This window comes from Diadema antillarum, unplaced genomic scaffold (assembly GCF_040938485.1).
Source record: "Diadema antillarum isolate AM-2024a unplaced genomic scaffold, OU_Dant_1.0 seq00000340_RagTag, whole genome shotgun sequence".
Classification (NCBI taxonomy): Eukaryota; Metazoa; Echinodermata; class Echinoidea; order Diadematoida; family Diadematidae; genus Diadema; species Diadema antillarum.
In genome coordinates, this window is record NW_027271353.1 from 90,438 (window position 1) to 118,296 (window position 27,859).

Consider the following 27,859-nt stretch of genomic DNA (forward strand, 5'->3'; position numbering starts at 1 on the left):
CGAACATTTCAGTACTAGTATACCGGTACCATGTCACGGCTTACCGAACAGACCATACTGGCTAAGCTTGTTTACGTACATATACAGTAGCACGTCCACGTCTAACTACCTGTAACTGTATACACAGCCCAGTCGCTGTAAGTATCGTTCGCACAGCGTACAGCGTCTGGTCGGGCTAGTCCACGTCTTCTTACGAATGCTGTAGAGCCAATCCATTATCGCAAGGGGGTAGAAAACTTACTAGTACTAGTATTACTCAGTACTCGTAACCGGAGAACATTCAGTATGTGGGTCGTCTAAACATGTCACGATAATTATTTGTACAGATATTGTTCTTCTTATACTAGTATTTCTTTTTCATTAAATTATATTTCATCACATTTTCAAATACTAGTACACAGAATATAATAAGTTTATCCCTTTTGATGAATGGAATACACCCAAGACACGAACTGGTCATGCGAAGCCAGCTTGACTGGCATCAGCCCGCGCGGCCCACCCAGCACGCGCCTCACTAGCACTGCACGTTCCGTACCGAAACTCGTACTAGTGTGTACTTAGACATGCACAATTCTCATCATTTGTGGCGTTGTGTGTACATTGTGCACATTACTAGTGTCGTGTTTGCTGTGTGTGTGTGTGCACTCGAATGTGATCGAAGCTTACGTACAATGTATTACGCTTGTAGTAGTGTACACAGTTTTTTGTTTTCATTCACAAATTTCATCACTCGTATGTGGGGGTGGGGGGGGGATAAAGTTTAGTACCACGTACACAAAATCCAAATTTTGGCCAACTAATTTACTAGTACTTGGGTTTTATGTCTCCCTTATGAGCCTCTGGAAAATAAAATAACTGAATGCAACGTTTTACCACTAAACGCTTTGATGATATGAAATTCCTTTGTAATAAAAAAACCATCATACCCATCTGATAGTGGTGTGTGCCCTGTTCAAATTATTATCGTGGGCCCGGCCCGCCCCCAGGGTCTGTGCGTGGGAAAGTTCTTTGATTTGAGTTGAGAACATTTCATTCATAAATTCGCGTAGTACTACAGTACGAGTAAATTGCATCCCCCTGCATGCAGTTCAATCCTTCCGTGATTTGTTGTGACTTCAGAGTTTGTCAACATGTATCGCTACTTTAAGCCAATTAAGGAGAGTGAAAATCACAATCCTTTGCTTCCAAAACCTACTGCAAACCATGGACTGGAACCGGCCAGTGTGAGGGCTGCCAATGAAGCTGTTGTGTCCGTGGCACTTGAAGATGGAAGCGGAGGATCATCTCACACCAGTGATGGCAGCAAAGCTCAGAAGAAGCAACGTGGAATGTACGGCGCCTACTCGGCTGAACTTTGTGCTAAGATCGGACGATTTGCAGCAGAAAATGGGACCGCCGCTGCTTGCAGGAAGTTCACAAAGGCGTTGGGAAAGCCCATTAATGAGAGCACTGTTCGAGGTATGCGCACTTCTTATCTCAAGGTGTTGAATTCTAAGCCAGGTGCCATTGTTACTGACCTGCCTCGACAGGAGCGTGGACGGCCTCTTTTACTTGGTGAGTATGATAAGGATGTTCAAGCATACATACGCGGCATCTGAGAGGCCGGTGGGGCCGTTTCTGCGAAAGTCGTCCTTGCTGGAACCAAAGGGCTCTTGAAGAACAAGAAGCCACCAGTCCTGGCTGAGTACGGAGGGTCCATCAATCTTGACAGGGCATGGGCGAGGTCTCTCTTGGACAGGATGGGCTATACCAAGCGCAAGGGGACAAAGGGAGTGAAGACGAGGCCCAGTGACTTCGACGAAATTGGTGGAAAGTTTTGGCGGAGGATAGGGAGGAGAGTAAGGCACCATGAGATTCCCGATGATCTAATCATCAATTGGGATCAGACAGGTGTTAACGTCGTACCAGGGGGAGAGTGGACAATGGAGAAAAAGGGGGAGCGGCAGGTGCCACTAAAGGGAATTGACGACAAACGTCAATACACCGTTCTCTTGGCCTGCACGCTGGCGGGTGACTTTTTGCCACCGCAAGTCTTGTACCAGGGGAAGACTGACAAGTGTCATCCAAACGTTCAGTTCCCCCAAGACTGGGACATCTTTCATACGGAGAGCCACTGGTCGAATGCTGAATCAATGATCCGGTACATTGACTGTGTGATTGAGCCCTACGTGAGGAAAACTCAAGAAAGATTGTCGTCATCTGCATCGCCACTCGTCATCTGCGATGTTTTCCGGGCGCACACATGCGAGGAAGTGAGGGAGCGGTTGCGTAAAATGGGTGCCCTTTTCGTCTACGTCCCCGCTGCATGCACGGATCTGCTACAGCCGCTCGACGCCACGGTGAACAACCGTTACAAGAAAGAACTGAATTCTCAGTTCAACGAATGGTACGCGGAAATGGTAGCTGTTGGACTTGAAGACGGTAAAGCGATCGGAGACATTGCGAAAGACATTGACCTCCGCACATCTGTGTTGAAGCCAGTGCACGCCAAGTGGCTCATGGCCGTCCATGACATCCTACGGCATGACAGGGAGATCATCACCAAAGGATGGCAAGTAACCGGAATCACCGATGCCGTCATCCAAGCTAGGAATGCTCCCGTTCCTGCAATGGATGACTCCGATGCTGAGGGAGACTGGGAGAACTAAACCGTTCTCCATCGGGGTCCTGTAAATATGTTTGACTTTCCAAAGTTACCGTTCTACAGTTACAATTATCTTTGAGGTGTTCAACTTCATGAATTCATCGTTTGGATGCGGTGTTAAACTTTAACTCACTGTGACTTTATTTTCATAACTTTTGTGAGGACTAGTAGGTACTGTAGTATCAATTGTGGAAATCCATCATGATTTGGCGCTCCGGGCAGGATCTACCACTACGAGTATTTTGTCATTCTATTCAGGATTTCATCGGCAGCATTTTGTAATCATCATTTCACATTAGTAAGTTCATACAAATTATTTTACTCCGAGTACATCTTTATCTATCTTAGTTAAATATACCAATATCATTTGTGGATGTTGAAAATTTAGTATTTATGACAGTACCTACAACTCTACACTGATCTCTAATCCATGAAGAAAATTTCGAGTAAAACTTTGACATTATGCATTAACGATCAGTGCATGGTATGCATGCTATAATGTTCCAAACAGTAGACGGCGCAATACTATTTCTGTGAGAAAATCCACTTTCTTTGGGGTTTTTTTTTTTTTCATAGCGCCACAACGTTACAAACGCGCGGCGTGTCACCCTTGACACATGCTTGATCACCTGTACTAGTACCAGCGCTTGCGTTTGCATGCCGCTACGTCTTTACACGTACTGTATGTAAACTGTAGTGGCCGGGGCTTCGTATGCTCCAGCTGGTTGCCGCTGAATTTACTCGTACCCCTCGTACCACTCGTCAGAAATCTAGCGCGATGGACTTAGTAGTAACCACTTCAAAGATGTCGAATTCTAACTTACTAGTTCGCAGAGCTTGGTAAGTTTTTTTTCATGCAGTGTATAACTAGTATCATTCTTATTTGCTAGTAAGTTGAAAATTCACACTTTCTTTGCCACTTCATATTTTCTCTGGTTTCCCAATCGCGAATTTAACCACTCGCGAAAATGTGTGACAGCGGCAATTCGCGAAAATTTATGTACGCGAAAATTATAGCGTATACAGTACTTTTTGAGTTATTTTGCACACGGAGAAACAAACAAACAAACAAAGCAACAAACCAATGCTGAAGAAAACTTTCGCAGAGGTAAATGAACAAACCACCCCCGGGTAAGGTGAATTTCGCGTGTTCTTAATTCTTCGGAATCATGACATTATCCACTGGAACATATGGCATGCAAAGATATTCGCGTGCTTTTATTTTCACTCTATGTAGCTTCTGGTTGCGCAAAATGCACGAAAATTTCCACACTGCAAAAATTTCCACTTTTACAGTATTATATGACGAGACTCAGTTGGGTGTTCAGCTTGAGCAGCATGGATCAATGTCTACATGGATCCATTTTGTGATCCTGGAATGTGTGAAAGCCACTTTTAAAACAAATGAACCAACACAGAGCCACTGGTCCTACCTACCGGTTTAAGGCGGATTTTCCTGTCACCTTGGCGATACATCAGGAACCCTAGGAGCATGCCCACCAGGTAGGGAGGTATCCTACAGTACGGCTTGCTGTAGATCACTGATGAGAAGTCCATGGTAGGCTTGTCATAGCCTGGAATTTGTCTGTATGCAACAACATGAGAGGTGTGACAAATGCATTTCAATCTCAAAGAATAAGAGGATTGGAGGGTGGGTGCTTGGGTAGGGGCATGCGATAGAGCTTACCTGAGCTTACCTGAGCTTCAAGATAAATTTGAAATTGGTGCAAGTATGAGGAATGAAAATGAAAGAAAGGATTACAATATGAAATAGATTTCAAACGGGGAATAATAGACTTTAGAATATGCAAGAAGAAAGGAGAAAGAAAAAAATAGTTTCCCCCACTTGTACCTAAAAGGTGATGAGTACTTACGCTCCACTTGGGCCAAACTTGTAAATTCCAGTCAGGGCACCGGTCACGCCAAAGCTTGCGAAGAGAAGGAACCCAATGAGGGACAATCCTAGTGGGGGGAAGCTGGAGGAAAAATGCACAAAATAACATCATGGTAAGATTTTATGCATTAATAGCTCTTCATGCCAAGGCTTGGCAATCTCCATAAAGATTTGGTCGCTATGTACTGATCAGCTTCACATGAAAAGTGTAGTTTACACCATATCCTACCCCACACGCCTTAATTATCTCACGTTCAATATCAGCAAATGTGCAAATTAGATGTAAATATTCGTTGGTGTTGTCTGCTTATTTTATTGGTATCAGGCTGTTTCAAGTTACATTGCCCCATCTTGACCTGGTCCAAGAAGTGTGTGGGTACGTAGGTCGACAGGAAACTCTACCAGTGCACATTATCATATTTTTGTGCATCCTATGGGGTAACATAAAATACATCCCATGAACATTACAAGCTGGATGATCACTCATTTACCTATGACAATGTAAGACTTGAGTAATAGGGTTGATGGTGATGGAGCACAAACAAAAACAAATCACACATATACATACAAACACATTATACTCTTGGACACAAACACTTTAATGTGCATAATATGTATACCCATTCTAACATATGCAGGCATTCGTATGCACATATGTTCACAAGTATACTCTGGCAAAGCCCTTACAAGGGGACATTCCCAGACTGAGATTTCATATGCACACACACACTCTAATGTGCATAAAATACATACCCACTTTAATATACACATACGAAGGCACTCATATGCAAACATGTGTCACAAACACACTTAGGCAAGCTCCCTTTATAAGGAGATATTTGTTGACTGAGATTTCACAAAATAACCGTGGCTACTTACTAGTACAGGGGTAAGATTATCAAGGGACTGATGACAAAGAACTGCATATCGTTTGCCAGATACCACACCCAGCCGATGCACTGTAAAGTAGAAAAAAAAAATCAGAAAAGAGAACATTTGACTCTAGAAACACTCAAGATATCCAGTAAAATATTCTGTAAGAAGTGACGATAATAAATCTACTACTACAACTATTGTTAACACCACTAACTAATACTACCACTACCACCACCACTACTGCTGATAATATTGATTTAAAAAAATCAACAAGAACAAATTTTAGCATGTACGCTAAAATCCAACCACATTAATCTTCAGCTTCCTACAAATTTTGCAGTGCTATACAAATTTGTAGAGCAAAGTGCAGTTGATAAAGCATGTCCCTGAAGGACAAATTAAAGGTTTTTTACATTTGAACAACTATAAATTAGTTATACCAAGGACAAAGTTTCAGAATTTGTGATAATTGGGATGAAGAATAAGAATATTTTCAAAATCTAGAACAAATTGCAATGAACAAGGATGATGACATGGCAGAGTCACCATAAGAATGCATGAGTTGGGGCTCAAGGAAGCAGAACAAAAGAAGAAGGCATGCATAGATTATACACAGGTGAACTCGCAAGCAAGCGGTATTGTAATGGAATTACACTGCTACATTTCTGTATTAAGTGAACCTCCTATGTCATCATCCTTGTTCAGTGTAATTTGTTTCAAGGTTTTTCAAAGTATTGTTTCTCTGCTCAAAAAACCACAATAAATTCCACAAATCTATACATGGAGTTGTCGATTTATGTACTGTGTGATGTGAAATTATGAAAATCGTCTGGAATGTCCCTTTAATAAAACATTACCAGGCTCAAACTCTAGTACTAGTCTCTTCATCAAAAGTGCAGTGTGTAATCCCCTTGGCCATGTATTCACACTGCACACTTTTGCACATGCATTATGTGGGCATGTGGATGTGTCAGTGACTGCACCTTCTGCTACATGAATATCAGCAATCTAAAATTTCTGCTAATCCCCAAAAGATGTACAAATCCTTCCAATGATCAGTGGCCCCCGAGTTTCAGGCATCATGGCTGACAAAAGAAATGTGCCAGTATTGGTTGCTTTTCCGGGAATGTGTCCTCATTTCATGTACTTTTCACGAAGCAATGACAAATATACTAAAATAGAAAACAAAATGAAAAATAAGCAACACTAAAAGAAAAATGGCACATCTTAAATCTAATTAAACGTTTTCTTTCTCCTTTTTAACTCTGAAGCATCTCAAATTGAAATCTGATTCTTCTCCTTTACAGCACAGGCACTCTGCACTCTAAAAATTTCCTGCTAAAGCATGAATGAGTGTTTGAGGTACCCAACAGAACACATTTATTATGACTCTTTGATTTTTACTCTCGTAAACATACCTCATTCATGAACATTCTGGGGTAAAAATTGTTGATGTACAAAATGTTGGTCCACCAGTAGTTGATGCAGGTGTCCACATTCTGGTACATGTTCCACAGTGGTGCATCACCCATTACTGGTTTGATGTACATCCATATAAGTATCGTTGCGAGGACTGCTGGTGTAAGCCTGCATAATCATGCATACACACAAAAAAATGAAAACAAATACAAAAACAAAAATCTCCACGTTTCTTAGCAAAGTCTTGATTTCTCTCACATTTTGATTGATTGAGTGAGTGTGTGTGTGTGTGTGTGTGTGTGTGTGTGTGTGTGTGTGTGTGTGTGTGTGTGTGTGTGTGTGTGTGTGCGTGGGGGGGGGTGGGAGAGGGTGGAGCAAAAGCTAGCCTTATGTACAATCAGATCAACAACAGGATTTCAAACACTGAACAATGAATGATGGCTTTGTACTTTGCGGTCCGTCAGTAGATTTAGGAACTAGTTACACAAATAATATGCCTGCTATCCATTCTCTGGTTTTTAGATCCAGATGGTCCTGCTGCATGGTAACTTCACATTATGATTACCAGGGCCCCATTCCGTAAAAAGTTGATATGATAGCAGCAACTCTTGCTGGAATGGCAACTGTCATAGTAACGACAAGAATCCAGCTTCCTGATTGGCTGTTGCTATGGGGAGTTGCCATTCCAGCAAGAGTTGCAATCCAAATATCTTTTATGAAATGGGACCCTGAAGTGTACAACACCATAAATGTGACCTCACTTGACCTCTGCAAGTTATGCGCAGGTGTATGAGATCACCTCATTCTTTTGCACATAGCTTATGATCAGTGTACAAATTTGACTGCTGGGGACGAAATGTTTACATTTACAAATGTATACGCAATAGGAAGAATTACAAGGGCCAGCGTGCATCGGGTGTGCATAGCTGGTGCAAGTCTCACCTCCAATATCTGTGGAAATAGAAGAATCCCCATGGGATGCGTCCATCTCTCTCACCCATCTTCCTCAGAGTGATGAAGGTTAAGAGGAAGCCACTGCGGGTGCAAATCAGAGGCAAAATTTAACCCATTGAAGACGGGTCCTGAGTATTCTCAGGCAGGTGTCTATGGAAAATGCATGTTATAGTAAAATCAGCTCATTGTTTTGTGCCATTTAGAGATTGGCTATTAAAAACAAGCTGAAATGGTATGATTGTATTCGAGTTTGCAGACCAAGGTACTGCATACAGATGACTACAGGTCAATGAGCACATTTGGACCCACTTACGTGTAGGAATTATCGTAAAAGATTTCTTCTCCTGTAGGAAATTATGACGGCATAGAGTCTTGGCCTTTGCTCTACTGATGTGACTGCCAGTATTCACAATATATAAGCCAGTTTGGAGTTAGCTCACCGGCAAGTTGGTACGAATGACCGTTCTTGGTTTTTGTTTTTTTCTCAGTCACTTAGGGGCACTTTACTTGTTTTCACAGCAACATCATGCATAAGCTTTACCTAACAATTTATGTGGTTTATCAATCCTGTTAAAACTATAAAGAATGAACTTGCGTAGACAAGATTACTGTAATGTTCTGTCAATTGACACTTGGGGAAAGCATCCATTTCATTATTTTGCACTGAATGCATTAACAATCTCTTTCTATTAATGCTGCCAAATACCACTTTTGTTGTCAGGTGGATGTGCTGGCAAGCAGCATTTATAAGGATTACATCAATAATCATTACATCACAGATGCTTAATCCCAGTGAATTAAAAAAAACAAAAAACGAATGACCTTTTTTCTGCTCATGTGCAAAGTGCAACTGAAATGGCTTATTCACTATCTCAAAGTTAATTCCAACTGAATGAAACCCTCACTTCAAAGAGCAAGTTTTCCCAGTGTGTCCTGGTAATTCTAAGGCTGGAGATATGCTGTACTAGATTCCTTCCTTTCTATGCATCAGAGAAACTTGCCCAGAAGCATCCCAACTGTAGCTTGATAAGGGCTGATGTGACAATTGCCTTGAAATAATACATCTGAGGTCAAAGGTAACAGTTTAATTCAACTGAACTCTATTACTCTGGTTTAGGTAGATTGATTTGAAAATATTTCCAGCCCACCTTAAAACAAAAGGAAACTTAAAGGCTGCCTCGCTTAAAGACAACACAAAATAAAAATGTCAGTATACTATTCTGATTCAAGTGTCATCTCCCCTTGCACTGATCAAGTTTGGTGGGAAATCATGACAGAATGTGAACAAGCTGATAATACTCGTTTTTTTTTAGGAATGAACATCTCACCTCAGAAAGAAGAAGCTATCCACGGAGAAGAAAGCATTGCTTATGACCTGAAAGCCGAAGTTTTGAAACCAGCCGTAGGCAATTAAAAGGTTGCCTGTGTAAAGGACACAAAGGGAGAAAATGAAAAAAAAAAATGGGGGAAAACAATGAAAATACATAAAACATAAAAAGCCCTAAAACTGAGATCACACTATCAACTGATATTCCTCCCAACACTGACCTGAGGTTTACAAGTATATCTCACTGTAAGGTTTTCATTTTGTTTCTTTATAATGAAATTACATGGCTGGAGATATACCGTCTATATATACGAAAATATTGACCAAGATTCCGACATAATGCAACATGCACTCATACCTATCTCCATTGATTACTGAAGGCCCTTTAGTACACAATCGCTAATTTCACCACACGCAAAATCATCGCGAAGTTCTGATTTGCAAAAAAATTAGACTGTCTCGCTATATGGCACATATAATAGTATACAGGAACAGATGACTGATTGGTGCATGTAGTAGTAGTTTTATTCTCACACTTTTCTTTTAGTCCATGGACTTCATTTAAACCATGGTCTACTGTACCTTTTTGAGTTTGGGTCATAAAGGCTGAAAGAAAAGGGAAAAATGGAGAGATGCTTATGAATACTGTGCGGCATTGAACTCTGTAATTATGACACGTGTGACAGTTATGTTGATATGAATGACCTTAGTGATCAAAAAATGTTTCAAAAGCATGTGAAAACTATTCTGGAATGATATTACATTCTGTTCCACCTACAGATGGTAGAATGCTCTTGTTTTTTGTTACATTCTGCATTTATATTGACCATTTCCATTTCAGTAGGAGCCATTTTGTTCGTTTCAACTTCCAACTTGTATTTCAAACTGTACCACAAGTTACATTACTTTTAATACAAAAGCAGATTCAATCTTTGTATTAAATTGATATTTACAGTCAAACTCGGATACCTCGACGTCGGATAAGCCGAATATCACTTACCTCGGGGGCAAAATGAAAGTCCCGATTGTTCCTATGGAGTTTCCGTGTATTAAAATTCGCGTAGCTCGAAAAAGTTAACTCGAAGTTCGGTTACCTCGAAGGGAAATCTAATGTCCCGATCTTAATTAACTTATTGTTTTTCCCAGCACGTTGCTCGAATCGAAATTGTAAACATCACTCAGCATCTCCGATTAAGCGCGCGTGGACAGCGAAGACATGTCACAAATGTTTTCACACTCGATTGTAAATATTCTGAAGGGGCCCGTTGCATAAAACTTACCGTTGAATTTCAATGGTAACTACCGTCAAAATTAGGCCTCACAGCCAATCAGCATCAAGGATTCTAAAATTTACCGCTAATTTGAAGACTTACCGCTAGAAAGGAGCGGTAAGTCCAGCGGTAAGGGTTTTATGCAACAGGGCCCAGAACAATCGCGCGCCCAAGAAGAAATACCCGATACACAGCTGACAAGGAAAATCCCCAACACCTACCAACATACGAACATGGTATGCACATAGCACCCGTGCCAATGGAGTGCTTTACGATAGCACTACGCGCTGCCCCATCATTTGCTTTTCTTTAACCACTGTGTTTTGATTTTTGATCGAGACAGTCATACCGTGCGCGTAGATTTCTCAACCGTCGGGGCGCACCTGCTTACGTTGACAGTCATATCTTTGCCATTAATCACGCTCCACTGTCAAAACATCAATCTCCCTCGTAGTGCCTTTTTTTAAACTATTTTTTTTTTTTGCCTTTCATGAAGTTTATTTCCCCGAGAACGCAAGCAGTGAAACTTTTTTTTTTCCAGCAATGCGATTATGAAAATCTGGAAGTATAGGCCGATCACAATGAAGAATAGAATACACAGGGCTCCGCACTAAGTTTTATCGGGCCACCAATATCATTGATTTTTATTTTCTGGTGGTCGAAAGTAAAATCTGGTGACAAAAAAAAAAAAATCAGGAAAAACATTAGAAAAACTAAATCGGTCCTACTAAACATAGACAAATTAATATTAAGCACTATTGAAGTGATACAGATGTCCATGTCTAAAACAAATGAATAGAAAATTCAATCATCTTACTCTGTGTTTAAAGATTTGACAAATAGGCGTAGATATTATTATAAAAGTTGATGCCCATATATTGAGGAGGTCAAAACTTACGTTTGAAATGAGAAAATGGGAGCATTTGCTGACATTTGTTAGCATCCAACATTTGTTTTAGCATTGTAAAAAAGCCGAAAGTTACCGTTATTCATTTTTAAATGTAAAAGCAAACAACCGACATTCATTTTAGAATCTTACGGAGCTGAATACTATATATCCTAATCCATTTCCAAACGTGAAAGCAAACATCCGCTATTTGTTTTAGCATCTAACTGAGCGGATTAATACCATTAATCATTTCCAAATGTTAAAGCAACAATCTGTTATTTATTTTTGCATCGTACGGAGCAGAATATTACCGTTATTCATTTCAAACATCCGACATTTATTTCATTATCGAACGGAGCCGAATGTTACTGCTGTCCACTTCCGAAAGTGAAATGAATCATCTGACAAGTATTTTATCATCGCACGGAGCCGAATGTTACTGTTTTTCATTTTTGAATGTCAAGGCAGACATCAGACATTTTGGACCATGAAACGTATAGCTGAATGTTACTGATATTTATTTTGAAATGTGCCGTAGCAAATATCCAATATTTTTTTTTATCATCGTATGGGGCAGAATGTTACTGCTGTTCACTTCCAAACATGCCAAACGTAAAAGCAATCATTCGACATGTATTTTAGCATCTTCCAGAGCTGAATGCTATTGACATTTACTTTCGAACGTAAAAGCACACATCCGGCATTTATTTTATCAGCGTATACGGAGTTGAATATTATTGTTATTGACTTCAGAACACCAAAGCAAACATTCGACATTTATTTTAGCATCTTCCGGAGCTAAATGTTATTGCAATTTACTTTCGAACATAAAATCAAACATCCAGCATTTATTTCATCATTGTCAGGAGTTGAATATTATTGTTACTCTTTTCCGAACGTCAAAGCAAACATCAAACATTGATTTTACCATTAAACGCAGCTGAATGTTACTGTTATTCATTTCGAAATTTAAAAGCAAACATCAGACAGTTATTTTAGCATCATATGGACATGATGGAGCAGGATATTACTGCTATTTTCTTCCGAACATAAAAACGATCCTCTGACATCTATTTTAGCATCTTCCGGAGCCGAATGCTATTGCTATTTACTTTCGAAAGTATAAGGAAACATCCGACATTTATTTAACCATCGTACGGAGTTGAATGTTATTGTTTTTCATTTCCGAACGTCATAGCAAAAATTCGACATTTATTTCAGCGTCTTCCGGAGCCGAATGTTATCCTTATTCATTTCCGAAGGCAAAATCAAATATCTAACATTAGTTTTAGCACCATACGGAGCTGAGTCTTATCGTTATTCATTTCCAAAAGTATGAGCAAACATCTGACATTTATTTTAGTATCATACCGAGTCGAATATTACCGTCATTCATTTCCACAATTAAACGCAAAACTCTGACATTTATTTTAGCATCTTACGTAGCCGATTGTTACCGCTGTTCATTTTCAAAAGTAAAGGCAAACATCCGACTTTTTTTTTTTTTTTTTTGGTGGCGCGATCGGGCCACCAAAATCTTTATTTCTGAAATTTTTATTTCATTTCCGATTTTCACTCAATTCATTCATATAAAAGTTGATTCAATTCAAATTGACAAGCATGCAAACAATCAGTAGGCACTATAACAGACACCATGTTGAACATCGATAAACGTCGAACATCGATAAACATCGGATAAGTCGAAGAAAATTCGACGTACGCGTACCTCGAAATTCGCGTACGTCGAACCATTTTTTTCAGTCCCGACGAATTCGAGGTATCCGAGTTTGACTGTATGTTGGTCAACATTTTGTTTTATGCCGTGTTGCTTTGGCTTTTACGGGTCCGTGGAGCAAGAGGTTCAGTGGCAAAGATAACAGCCTTCTTGCTGACTGACCTGTGATCCCCATCTCCATAGCGAAGAAAAAGGTGTGGCCAAGGATCACCCAGGCCATGCTGAGCACACGGATTCCGTTCAGACAGGCGATGCTGCGGTCCGACCCTTTGGTGCTCATCAACTTTGCCAGGTTGCGGTTGAAGGCGAACCCGAGGAGGAACTGCTCCCACTTGGCTGCATGGAGGACAATAGTGATGCAGTCATCTGTTAAATCTAACCGTCTTTAAACAACACCTAAAACTAATGTAGCTTTCCTATTGGCTGACTGCCCATCACGTGACATTCAGTTAAAAGTACCATCGCACGCTGTGGCTGTCAGCTACTCAGTTGCCTTTCAAGGAAATGGTTGCCATTTCTGTGCTAAATTCAATGATCAGACCACATCTATTGATGTCAGAGATGCCGTATGAAAAAGGTAGTGAATAATGTTTACTCGTGCAATGGAACAAGATTTTGCACACGGTGAAAGATGAGGTGCACTATTCAACTTGGCATAGCTTCACTGAACAGAGCACTTCAATCTTTCACCTCATGTGAAATCTTGTACCATTGCACTATTGACCATTCACTCTATGTATACTGATACCCTTGCATCATGTATGGAAACTGTAACTATTGCTACACAATTTGTAGTTATTTTGAAATTACTGCTGCAAAAACGAGTCTTAATCAAGCCTAACAACAACTAGAAATATCACTTAAGGTGATTAATACCCCCGCCCCGTGACGACAGTCTTACCCAAGGAATGATCTTTCCTTGATCTTCTGCCATTTAAATGCCGTTACCATGGCAACGCAGCTTCCGACACGTCTGAAAAATATGTCTTGCACATCTTCCCACCAAGACTATTGTGTGTGCCACATTTCATAAGCTTTTGTCAAAAACTGAGGAAGTAGTTCAATCCACAAGATCTTTCCTTGATCTTCCACCATTAATATGCCGTTACCATGGCAACGCAGCTTCCGACATGTCCAAAAAATATGTCTTGCACATCTTCCCACCAAGACCAATGTGTGTGCCACATTTCATGAGCTTCAGTCGAATACAGAGGAAGTAGTTCAATCCGCAAGATCTTTCCTTGATCTTCTGCCATTTATATGCCGTTACCATGGCAACGCAGCTTCCGACACATCCGAAAAATATGTCTTCCACATCTTCCCACCAAGATCAAGGTGTGTGCCACATTTCATAAGCTTTGGTCAAAAAACTGAGGAAGTAGTTAAATCCGCAAGATCTTTCCTTGATCTTCTGCCATTAATATGCCGTTACCATGGCAACGTACTTTCCGGTACTGTCAAAAAATGCGTCTTGCACATCTACAACCAAAGGCACACATCTGTACCAAGTTTCATGGAAATTGGGCAAAAACTGAGGAAGTAGTTTGCAACACAAAATTTTCCATCATTTTGGCTCATAATATGTGAGCTGTTACCATGGCAACATACTTTTTGTCACTGTCAAGAAATGGGTCATGCTGACCTATATCCTAAGACAAACATTCAATATGAATTCCATGAGAATTGGAAGAACACTGATGAAGCATTTTGCTCTATATTTTACCAATAACATGCCGTTACCATGGCAACGCACTTTTTGCCACTGCGGAAATATGTGTCTTGCACATTAACATATTCAGATGAACATCTGTACCTAATTTCATAAAAATTGATCAAAAACTGTGGGAGGAGTTCGCGACGCAAGATTTGTACCCATTTTTGCCCATAATATGCCGTTACCATGGCAACGTACTTTTGGGTACTGTCAAAAAATATGTCTTGCACATCTACAACCCAAGGCATACATCTGTGCCAAGTTTTATGGGAATCGGTTGAAAACTGAGGAAGTAGTTCGCGACGCAAGATTTGCAACGGACCGACCGCCCGACCGCCCGACCGCCCGACCGACCGGCCGAAGGACCGACCGCCCGACCGACCGCCCGACCGTCCGCTGATTCCTATATACCCCCTTCAAACTTCGTTTGGCAGGGGTATAATGATCGCACCCCACTTTGTGTTGAAGGCACCCTTTGCATTTGTTTATGTGGCATTTCTCTTTATTTTGTTGAAAAAGAGAACTTTAAACAAAATCTCTCGTTGTAACATCAAAGGACAAATCATATCATCTCTTTAATCATAAGGCAACCACGCACAAAAATACATCTGCATAACATTTATCATGTGCACTAGTTTTTGAGTGAAAGCCCATTCACACTATCAGCATGAGGGCATTTTAAAAACCATTTGGTGTAAAGACAGTTGCATTGTAATATGTAATTGACCACTCTTTCATCATGTGACAAAGACCATGACCATAATTTGACGGTATGAATGTTTTCTTCTAAAGTAAAGCTGCAGAGTGAAAGAATGCATTCCATAAATCTCTCTAGCTCTGACGATGAGTCAGACATGTGACAGAAGTTTTAGTTTCAGCAGAAATAGTAAGTTGTGGTAGAGGCAGTGGTAATGTTGGTAATGATTCACAGTCAGATTGAACTTGATACCGAGTTCTCCAAAGCTTGGCAGTGTCATGATGACCACATTTAGAATATCAGGTCCCTGTGGCTATCAAGATCTGATGTTATTACGATGTCTCTGCATCATTGGTTTGGTTTGAGCATACAGTGGACTCCCGTTATAAAGAAGTGCTCGAGAACGGCACTTTTCTTTTGCTATATCGAAATTTCATCATAACTGAACAAATTAACAATAGAAAAAACATAGGGCTGATAATGTTAAAGCCTAAATCTTTACTTTGTTTTAACCGGAATTTCATTTTAACCTTGTTCATTAGAGTGGGAGGGCACTGTATCCAGACAAATGTAGAACTTTGCTCCATAGAGATATTCAATTAACTCTTTATGTGCCACGTTCGCACGTCCGACTCAGTCGATGGCTTGCCAACTTCGCATATTCTGCTCAACAAACAAAGCCGCCAAAACCGATCGATAAATCACTTATCACTGCTAATCCCGCGGCACAATGAAAGCGTCTCTCGTGCTTTTGTTCCTCTCATATACGGCTTGCATTCTATGTGGCGATTGACTATCAAGCGGCGTTCCCAACTAGATTTGCTCGTACATTCTAAGTTTTTGTCACGGTTTTATGTGCAAAAGTCATGCCTTTACAGTATTAAATGTAGCAACTTGTCATTCCAAACAAAAAAATTTGAAAATAGATTCGTCATACAGTTTATATCGAAACAAAGCTTGGCATTCCTCTTTAACTTTGCCTACTAGTATGCCCGTCTTAACAGAAATTTGTAGGAGTTATACAAATTGGAAAAACATAATTCTTTCTCAGAGCATGACTACCCTCCTGTCTCAGAATAACGTGGCACACAGGGGGTTTCCACCATGGCACATAAAGAGTTAAAGTGAATGAGATCCTACTCAAGGTGGCACAGTTTCACAATCATGAAAGCACCACTGACTCTCTTCAGTTCCCCCTAGCCTTAATGGACACCAAATATGGATCTTGAAACAAAACTTTTTCGGACAGACATCCAAGGTGAAGATATTGGAGCATTGAAAGTGCAATTCTACAGCACGCCTAGAGTACAAGGCTAAAGTTCGTACAATCAAACAGACAATTTTACATGAATAGGCCACAATCCTACTGGTATAGCAGACACAATGGCATCACATTTTATAGCATGGAACAATGGAAGAGAATAATCTGCATATCACTTCTTCCAAAGAAATAATACCCATGGATCAAGGATAATAACCCCCTTTCAACTGAGAATGCCTCATTACAAGATGACAGTGGAGATTCCTTAGAGGTGGAATCTGCGATTAGCGAATCGTTATATGTAATACAACACTCTGCACTGGTGATTTTCTATGAAGCAGAGACTAAGATTTATGAGCCTATTGCTTAACCTGAATAGAGCTATCCAATTCAGAAGACTAGTATGGCAAGAATAAATTATGTGCACACCAAAGCTAACTTTTGTGGTCATAAAAGATACAGTGTTGACATAAGACATTGTTCATGCATATTGCACATACACCAAGTAAGTGACTTCTTTTTAATAACTTATTTTCATTACTTGTTTTTCTATTTATTCATCTTCTTCTCATTATCATTATCATAATTATCAACACTATTATCTTTATTTAATTTATTTGATCATTTTTATCTATTCATTATTAGTATTATTTTATCATTATTTTTCTTTTTTCTTTTGCAGAGCTACCAAGATTAAAAGGGAACAGTCAGGGAGATTCATGGAATTCTAATCAGAAATCCTTGAGATATTTATCAAATGCACACAGCCAAGTGGAAATAGCATTTACACAATCAGCAAGATTCTTTCAAGTGATGTGCTCTCAAACCAGTTAGTGCTTGATAGTGCATTTACAGAGAGTCTCCGGTCAAATCACAGAGATTTGTCAACCCTGCAGACACATATTGTAGCTCTTTAACATCTGAGAAATGACAGCTGTACAGGAATTGTCATCAATAAAAAGGCTCATCAAAGCCACATTGTCACTGATACCATGAACCTTTATGGCAATGATTTCTAATGCAGTGTAATTCATAGGTAGGATATAGTTTGGGCATGGTCATGTGGTATGTGCACAGCACTTTCAATGAGAAGGTCTAGGGTTCAACCCCTGCTTTGACACTTGCGTGCTGGACCAAGGCAAATATGCCCACATTGCTTCTTTCTAGGTAGGGTGTGAATGATAACCAAGTAAGGAAAAAAACTAGAAATGTCGCTATGGCGACTGGTATGCCTCCGCCATAATTGCATGATTCTCCTAACAGGTCTAGATAGTACATGTGGACAATGTGTGATTACATTTTCACAAAACTGGCAAAATATTGAAATGACAAGTTTGTCAGAAATGTGTTGAATGTTCACCTTCCTTGAACTTGGTTTAATTTGATGAATAGGAGAGCATGTATTTGGGGATTTAAGGACTTTAACTTGACTTTGACCCATTCATACATTTATGCATTGAGTAATTTTCATGGTACCGGTATGGAGAAAAAGTGCAATTTCTGTACTGAACAGTAAATTGTTACCATGTTCATCTGACCTTAGACCCTAAAATTCATAAGATAATCACTTTCAGGTAGAACATTCATAGATATGCAGTAGGTTTCACGATAAATTGAGCCACTTCCGAGATATGGAGGAAAAAGTTAGTTAAGCACTTTCACTTGATCTTTGACCTTTTGACCTTTGAGGCAATAAAAAAAGAAAAAGAAAAAAATACTCTCCAGAGAATTTCTATTAGGTTACACATGCATACACCAAGTGTAAAAAAAAAAATACTAATCCTGCTGGCATTGCATGAACATGAGGGAAATAGTAAAATTTTGAAGTGTTGCACTTGACCTTTGACCCCATGAACCCTACATTCTCTAGATAATCACTGCCAGTCAGTACATGTATATATGTGACAGTGCACCTCAAAACAAACAAAAAGTCGCCAGACATGAATTTTTAGTTAAGACCATATTCTGAAAGAGCAGACTTTAAGCTTTAAAATGATGTATAACTCAAATCAAATGGACTCTCCTAACCTATCTAAATATTGGAAAGAAAGCACAATCTCAGAAAAAGTGTGAGCTGAGAAAAGAGGCTTTGAAGTACAGTGTGTATTCAAGCGCTTAATCTTTACCAAACCGTGCTGGCTGTGAGATGAATGGGACAAAAAACAGGAAGTAAACCACTGGAGTAACAACAATGAAGGGATTATCAGATTAAACTGAAATTAAGCATGCCTCATTAACACATTCTGTCCATAATTAATGTCAACTTTCAAAGCAGTAGCATTATCCTTTCAAAAGTCATTAGAGTTGAAAGTGAAGAGTGTGGACAAGGTTTTTCAGAAATGAAAAAGGGATTCTGAAGACACACCTAATCACACTATTCTATCAAAAATGTTCGAGATAAACTGCTAAAAAACACACATTCCTGCCCGTTTCACGATACCAAATTTTAGCATAATGTAAAAGAAGACCTGCTCTTTCAGAAAATATGAAAAAGTCAAGTTCGGCTAGGTTGACCCATTTCACTTGTTTTCAGTCCTCACGCAAAACCAGTGTGTGCGACTTTATGTTCGTTTTGAGGTGCACGGTCACATATACTATGTTCCATGAAGATACCTTGAACAATTTTCCAATTTACAGAGAAAAAAAAGAAGTTTTAATACTTTTACTCGACCTTTTGACCTTTGACCTTTGACCTCATGACCCAAACTTTCACCAGAGAATCTAAATTGGGTAATACATGTATACACTAAGTTTCAAGAAAATATCTTCAGGCATTGCATAGATATGGTGGAAATAGTGAAATTTTATGTATTTGACCTTGACCTTTTGACCTTTGACCTTGAGCACGTGCACCCAAAAGTTGATAGGCACAACTTCACCCCCTAATACACATACATGCCAAGTTTCATTAGGATACCTCAACAGTTTTTGATAGTTACCTTGTCCACAAAATTCATTACGGATGGACGGAAAGACGGACGGACGGACGGACGGAAGGACGGACGGACGGACGGAAGGACGGACGGACGGACAACCCGAAAACATAATGCCTCCGGCACCACTTCGTGGCGGAGGCATAAAAAGAGAGACATGTTTGTGGTAGGATCAAGTATGTACCAGTCAGTTATTGGCAGTCTGGTTGGAAAGTTTCCATAGGAGTGGAGTGGAGGGATTGCACTCTGGTAGTGACTCCATGATGTCATAGTAGGGAAGGTGCAAACTTAAATCAACACTACCTGGTTTTGGTTGTATGGGAGCTGGTATGAGGTTCACATTATCTGCGCTAGACTCTGGCTCTCTGTCGTCCAGTGGAGCTTCGGCCACCCCATTCCTTTCCCTGTTAATAGACGTCACATTGGTGCTGACCAAAGGCATGGTGCTCTTCTTTTTGTTGTAGCGTACTACCAAGTCGTACAGCGCTCCGAGCAGCATGAGAGCAAAAATGAAGCTAAACAAAAATCTGTATGACGAACAAAAACAAGGACAAATGGGAACAGGGATCATTTCAGGTAGACTTTGTGTGCATTCATGCTATGATCGTTGAGCAACAATTCCGCTAGATTCATAGTCCAGTGTATCATTGTAATGATGATAATTTGCTGAAACTATTACGACAATTTCTTAAAGTTCTGCTGCAATTTTTGACATTCGACAGGTCTATATACACAGAGAAATATAAGACTCTTACATATATTAGAACAATAACCTACTAGCTGGATTGAATTTCATTTGGAAGAACCTCAAACTTTTGTGGCCATAAGGCATTTTACATAGAGAGAGCCACTACTGTAAAACAATATTTTTGTGGCATGAAATTTTCGCAAATTAGAGCCGATGGCCTTTTTCATGGCAGGAAATTTTGCAAGTTGCCTTTAACATACAATGCGTACGAGTATAGTGTAGACAAGAACTTTCATGTTCATTTTAATTTTGAAAATCTTGGCTCTTGCGAAATTTGTGAAATCAAAATGCATGCGAACATTCCTCATTTTACAGTATTCAGTTTCTAGTCGAAGGTGATCACAGCCAACCCTTATCACAGGTACTTACATTGTTCCAATAAAGCCAGCACTGAATGGCTTGTGACTTTTCTCAGTGCAAATGACTGCTGACTCATTGCCCAATGGTTTCACAGGTATGCTAGCGCCGTCTGTATGAACAAGATCAAATAAGACTTGCTCATTCTTTCTATGCATATACTGTATACACAGCTTCATGCCAGAAGAGCTTCCACTTTTTTTTTTAAACGGTTGCATTTAACTTCAATAAGCATTATACTGTGGGCAAGGTGTTAGACCTACATAACATTGGGGGGAAAAGCTAAAAAGAATTGAATTACAAACATCAATAATATCAACATGCCACTTATTGCATTATGTCTTTTTTTTTCTTCTTTCCTTCTGAAAAACAAAAAAACAAACCAAAATTTATTTATTTTTTTTTGGAAAGTGATGTCAAACGGCCGGTTGAAGTGTCTGTAAATCCATGGTCACCTTCAAAGCTCTTCATGTGCATCCACACATATTTTGTGACCTAACAATGTGATAGGCATTGTTGTATTTCACTTTAGATTTAGAGTACTATTAACCCTATTCCAACTGGGGGGTGGGTCAAATTGACCCCCCCCCCTCGACATTTCGCACCACGATTCCGCAACGCGCGAAGATTTTGCCACGTCATTTCATGACTTTTTCAATTGAAGTCTCCCGCATATTTTGAGACCAAATTTGCGACATCCGGGTACACTGTTCTGAAGTTACGTAATGTTTTGCATATGCATGTCAACCCAAAAACGGCTCATATTCATGATATCGTGTGCAAATCCAATGCAAGTTGTATTTTTTTGTTAAATTGATATAAATTACATTATATCAATTTTTAACCATTGAAATTAATCAATTCTAATGTAGATAAGCTTGAAAAAAGTGCCCGCAACAAATTTTGGCAAAAAACCAATAGAAAACAAAAGGTCGAAAAAAACAATAAAATACATAAGAAATTAACAAAACAATAAAAAACAAAAGAAATTGATTTTGATTTTGCGATTTTTTTACAAGAAAATTGTTCGATATGTCTTGAGGAACTCTGACACAAAAATGTAGAGATCCTTCAGTCATTTTAATTTAGTTATAGGTGAAAATATGATTTCATGCGTAAATTTGCATAATTAATTTACCAAAGATAGAAAGCCAATATTTTTCTATTACATGACCATGTAATCTTGTAGTTGACGTCCGGCTCTATCTTCAGGCAAAATTTTGCAGCGATTGCGTGATCGGCGGCCGAGATCTGAAGGGGGGGTCAAATTGACCCCCCCAGTAAAAGCTTGGTCTCAAATAGCCCAGTTTAAATAGGGTTAATCATCCAAATTTGGGAAATTCCTCTCATTCACTTGTACAAAACACTCCATCCACAAATCATCATGGATCATGCCCCATTACACTAAGAAGCCATACATAGCTCTTTTTTTTTCAAAACAAAACATATAATATACAATGGCTGATCACTTCAGAAAACCCACACATTGCTTTCTTCAAATGTATGTCTCATCGAGTGTCAAACTTCAACCGTACTGACATTTTCACTTCCATGACAATGAAATTCTATACGCAAGTAAATTGGAGAGCATGAAGTTCAGAGTGCAAAATGGCTTGCCTACTAGCATACTGCGCAGGACGCAATAAGTCCAGAAGGGCAGATGTGATGATTTTATAATCTACTGTAACATACGTACTCTGGGTTGCTAACCTTTGCAGAAACAAACAAACAAATAAAACAACAACATACTGATGCACAGTGGGAATATATTTTGAGAGCAATGAATTATATTTTGTTTGTTTTTTTAAAGAAGGAAAACTTACTCATGACAAGCTTACTTCATCTAGTCTTGTAAAAGATTTCCTTTTCACTTCACCATGTGATATAAACATATTTCTCATTTTTCATGAGAAAAAAAACAAACAAACACAATAAATACTATAAGAACATAATAATCAGTAGCTTTGCATACTAGATCTTACCTAGTAAAGTTTTCAGGTAGGTCTGGACATCACTTTGTGAACACTGCTCAGGTACACACACTCCCAAGGTCAGAGTTAGATTCACTGGCTGTTGATGAACAGAAAGAAGAGGAGGACTTTACAATTCGTAATCCCTTGAACATGCAAACAATTTTATACAGTCCTGTTTATCTGTGTCCCTTCCCCCCCCCCCACCAACACCACCACAACCACCACCACCCCCATATTAAAGCCATCCTCCCTAAGATTATGTTAATTGAATGTATATTTAGAAGGACAGTAAAATAGTCTCCTCACAGGTATTAAGCCAAAGCATACATGTCAAGCACACTGCTTCACATGCCACTGTCTACTGTATATACCATTTATTTTGTGAAGATTTTATTTCTGCTGATTTTGTGAGTCAGGTGCTATTTGCAAATTCAAAAACACATGAATATATTACCTCTGATCCTGACATGAATGTGAAATGTACGCATACATTTCTCTGCTCAGTACTGTGTCCCAGGATCGCAAATTTAACCACTCGCAAAATTGTCAGGAAGTCCTAACTAGCGAAGAATTACACTCGCTAAATATTTGGCATATTCAGTATGTTTCCAGTTAACTAAATACAGGAGGATAAACCATTCATAAAGAAGTGAACAAACAAAGTAAGGATGTTTAGATGGAAGGAAAATAAAAAACCCAACTACTTTGAATAGTAGACTCAGCTCATTTATAGCGTCTTGAAATAAATGGACCGGTTTCCAAACATGTTCACCATTTTCCATGGATGCCTCTATAACAAATGAGGCTTCTCCTGACAACCGAAAAACTTGCCTGAGGCTTGCCTTACACATACATAGTAACAACTAATGCTGTATACCAGATTCTGAGTATTAAAATACATTGACTTTATCTGTGGATAGAATAAGTTACTGAAATACAATTTTAATTTGTAGGCTCTACCAGAGATTTTTGAAGAATTTGATCAGATATCACAAGAATCACTTCACATTCATCACAGGGTGACCAAGATATGGTAATGATGGGTGACCATAAACTGTAGCTTTGAAGATTAAAAAAAAACAAACAAATTCTTCTTTTGAAGGCAACACACACACACACACACACACAAAATAGAAATTGAAAACAATATCAAGGGTATCTACATACACAAAGAATTCTCTTTAATGCCTGAAAAGGAGGGTTTTTTTTGTGTGTGGTTTTTTTGTTTTTGTTTTTGGCCATGCTGTAACATCTGGTCTACAAGTACACATTTAAGCTACATCCATTCCGTTTTCTTTTGATTTAAATCAATGTGGTTTTATTTGCTCACAATCTGCTGAAAGTATGTCTTGAAGGTCTACAAAATTCATGCACAATTCATGCACAATTTGTGCAGAGGCATGCAAAAGTCACCTCACTTGGCTGAAAGCAAAAAAAATAAACAAGAACAGAAAACAAAAAACAAAACAAGATCAATTAATCACATCAAACATTGCACTTATCAGTTGGGCGAGGTACAACTGATGGGAAGCATCCATGTACAGATGTATGTCATATCAACAGGGTTACTCCTACTTCTCACCGAAGAGAGGGCACTCAGGTCGCCTGTGAAAATGGTGGCACAGTATCTGTAGGAGGGAATACCCTGACACTCGTCATAGTGGCCGAGCCATCGCCAGTTCATTTCTAGGAAACCCGCCTGTGGTTTTCCATAGGAATCAAACACTGTTGAAAGAAGAGAGTGCAGAGCTATCATTGCAAGATTTTCAGCTACACAGGCAGCAGTAGAGAAGAATGGAAATTGCATGGAATTTTACAAGAATACATGGTATCAGACATAATACTGCCTGATAATTGAACAAACCTAATTTAGACAGCAAGTTAATATACAATGCATTTCAAAAGAGGTAATCCAAATTTGGTGGGCTACTGTTTCATAATGGTCAACTATGAAGAGCACAATGTTGGTTGTGAGGAAAGAAGAACTCTTCTTCTTTCCATTGGTACCTAGTAATGTTGACAAAGGTCATTTATGACCTAACTCATGTACTTTCAAGACAACAATGACAAATTGCCCTTTTTCCAAATTTGAGTGTTATCATGAAGGAACATTGAATAAATGAGATCTGTCAATGAAAGTGGCTAAATAAAGAGGCAAACCTTTATGAATACAGGTTTGTGTTTAGGGTTTCGTCTATTAACATTTTATTATCCATAACCTTTCACATGGCCACCTGTCCGATAATTTGGTCGCTCCCACAGAGGCCATTCCAAACAGTCCATTTTTCTCTGTTCATATTCTCAAGACATAGCTCACAGCGACAAACCACGTCTTGAATATGAACAGAGAAAAATGTATAATGAGTATTAAAAGCCTTTGTGGGAGTGACCAAGTTATCAACAATGTCGCCATGTTGAAGGTAATGAACCATAAAAGGTTAGAAGAAACACAAACCCTGCAGCCGTGCAGGCTGGCCTGATAATTTGACCACTTTCACAGATCTCACCCAGTGAGACATTCACCACATCAAGGTATGTAGATCCTTGCCTTTTGAACACTACTACATCTAATCCGTAGTCCTTTGTTTAGTACCTGGTTCTTATTTATATTTTAATGCATAATTTATCTCTTAGCATGACATGCTTCAAAAAGGAAGTATATTATTTAGATTGCAAAGGAATGTCCCATACCATATTCCTTCAGCGTTGCTGGACTGTGGAACAGCAGGTAGTCTACTGCATCACTGCAGGCTTTGGACACATTATTGAGAGACTTGGCTGCAGTCTGAACTTGACCTTGGGCCACAACCTGCCTGATGACGTTCGGAGTGATGGCTTGGCTGCATGGAACCATCATGGCCACCACAAGAAGGATGAGCAGGGACACCCATATCCCATGTTTTACTGGCTGCGCTGAAGTCATCTGTAAGTGTAAGACAAGGGTATGGATGAGCATACAAATGTTGTGTAGGCATACATTTTCACAGGAGGTTCATCCCCATGACTGTCTAATCTCTGCATTCCCAGAACACACACTGATGCAAAGCAATTACAGTCTACACATATGGGCAAGTCCAAGATAAGGTCCCCTCAGAAGGCAAAATTTAAAGGGATCGTACAGTTTTGGTTGAGATCTAATTTCAGGTTTCTGACATTTTTTGATGAAATAATGAGAAACCTCTTATGAAATATGAAAGAGCATGTAATTCCATGAGGAATTCAATGTTTATTTGATGAAAATTGGTTTTGAAATGGCTGAGATATCCAAAACAGAGCGATTCTAATAAGTGTGGGACCCACACTTTATTACGATCGCTTTGTTTTACTTTGTTTTTGGATGTTTCAGTTATTCCAAACTCGATTTTCATCAAATAAACTTTGAATTCCTCTTAAAATGGTATGCTCTGTACTATTTCATAAGTGTTTTCTTGGTATCTTGCAAAAAGTTAAAAGCCCAATTCTCATCTCCACCAATACTATACTATCCCTTTAATCTTTGCTCAATATTGACATGTTTGGTATCATTTTGAAGCTTATGAGTTGAAGTTTTGATTTCCATGGAGGAGAAAATTATATTATGTAAATTTATGCAAATTTCAAGGGCTTCATTTGCATAAATGTAAAATACAGTGTTACATACATGGGACATATTTATTCAAAGGAAAGCAAATGATATTTGATTAATATGTGGACATAAGAAGTTCATCAAATAGTTTAACTTGGTATGAAAATTTAGGGATTATGCAAAAGATTATGCAAATTAGCTCGTGTCTTATCATGAGATGTCCCATACGAAACAAATTGAGGTCATTTTTTTAGGTTTTTTTCGTGAAATTTCTAAGGTTATTTGAATGCCCTTTTGGAAAGTTCTAATTTATTATTTAGAGAAGTTAAATACCATAGAAAGAAGAAAAAATGGTAAAAGAAATATTATTTATTAGGCAATTAAATAATGTTACGTATGGGACAAATGCATTATGTATGGCAGGCATTGGACGAAATTGATAGAAGACCAAATGTGTTTAGCCATAGTGATGTTATATGAACTTGGAAGTAGACCATCTGATATCACACAAAGTGGCAATAAACCCCCTACAGTGTATGAATGCACTAGCTTGCAAGCAGCTACAAGAGATATGCACACACAAAAAATGTCTTCTTTTTTTATATCTTAATGCAAGAGGTAAAACTTTGAAATTCATGTGGCCTTTACACACACACACACTGCACAATGCAAAATTAAATTGCCAAGATTTCTTTAAAAAGACAATCAATACTGAGATGGACTGATTTTCTGATAATTATCAGTGCTGCACACTAACCAATTTTTTCAACTGGTCCAACCTGTGTGTTGGACCAGTAGGTACCCAGTTTTTATGTTTTGGTTTTTGTATGGTCCATTCCTAAAAAAAAAAAAAATAATAATAATAATAAAAAAATTACTGGTCCGACAGTGATTTTTACTGGTCAGGGACTGTCAGACCAGTGCCAGTGTGCAGCCTTGTTTTGATGTCAGTTGTGCACTTACATTGTATTTCCAGGTCTGTGTGGACAGGTCCATAGGTCTATTTTCTACAAAACACAGCCTGGAACCGCCCACTGGCAACCTATTTACATTGACAACCAAAACCTTGATAAGCTCAGTCTGCAACTACAAAATAACTATGCCTTTGCCTTTTTCTTTCTTTCTTTCTCCATCCCTCTCTCTGTTTTTCTTTCAATGGTCATTCTCAACATACAACGCTACACACTGGCACTGGTCTGACAGTCCAGGACCAGTAAAAATCACTGTGGGACCACTAACTATTTCAGGAATGGACCAGTAGAAAAAAAAAATAGGTGCCTACTGGTCTGACAGACAGGTGGGACCAGTAGAAAAAAAAATGGGTTAGTGTGCAGCCCTGCTATATTGTCTTGAAAAGTCGCTTCTTTTCCTCATCACTTTTGGCAACTACAGTCAAACCTGCCTTAGCGGCCACCTCTCTATAGCGGCCACCTGTCTATAGCGGCCATTGAAAAATCCCCCCGAGAGAAAAGCCATGTTAAAGACCCTGTGTATAGCGGCCACCTCTCTAACGCGGCCAGCGGCCACAAATTTTGTTTCCCGCGGTAGATTTTAACCTGTCTATAGCGGCCAAAAACCCGATGGAGCCGTAGCCGAGCCGAT

At 39.2% G+C, this 27,859-nt stretch overlaps 1 protein-coding gene across 1 annotated transcript in view; it reads right to left on the reverse strand.

Moving 5' to 3' along the window:
• The window catches only part of LOC139730860 (nose resistant to fluoxetine protein 6-like), a 52,123-nt gene extending 24,870 nt beyond the window's left edge, over positions 1–27,253 (reverse strand). Inside the window, exons 1-11 of the mRNA XM_071641735.1 lie at positions 27,221–27,253; positions 25,384–25,615; positions 24,275–24,417; positions 22,702–22,789; positions 13,172–13,345; positions 9,116–9,209; positions 7,776–7,868; positions 6,833–7,001; positions 5,418–5,497; positions 4,519–4,620; positions 4,082–4,229 (exon numbers count right to left, since the gene is read on the reverse strand). Of these exons, the coding sequence (XP_071497836.1) occupies positions 4,082–4,229; positions 4,519–4,620; positions 5,418–5,497; positions 6,833–7,001; positions 7,776–7,868; positions 9,116–9,209; positions 13,172–13,345; positions 22,702–22,789; positions 24,275–24,417; positions 25,384–25,615; positions 27,221–27,253 (1,356 nt within the window). The remainder of the gene's footprint in view (positions 1–4,081; positions 4,230–4,518; positions 4,621–5,417; positions 5,498–6,832; positions 7,002–7,775; positions 7,869–9,115; positions 9,210–13,171; positions 13,346–22,701; positions 22,790–24,274; positions 24,418–25,383; positions 25,616–27,220) is intronic.
• Between the last annotated feature and the right edge of the window lie 606 nt (positions 27,254–27,859).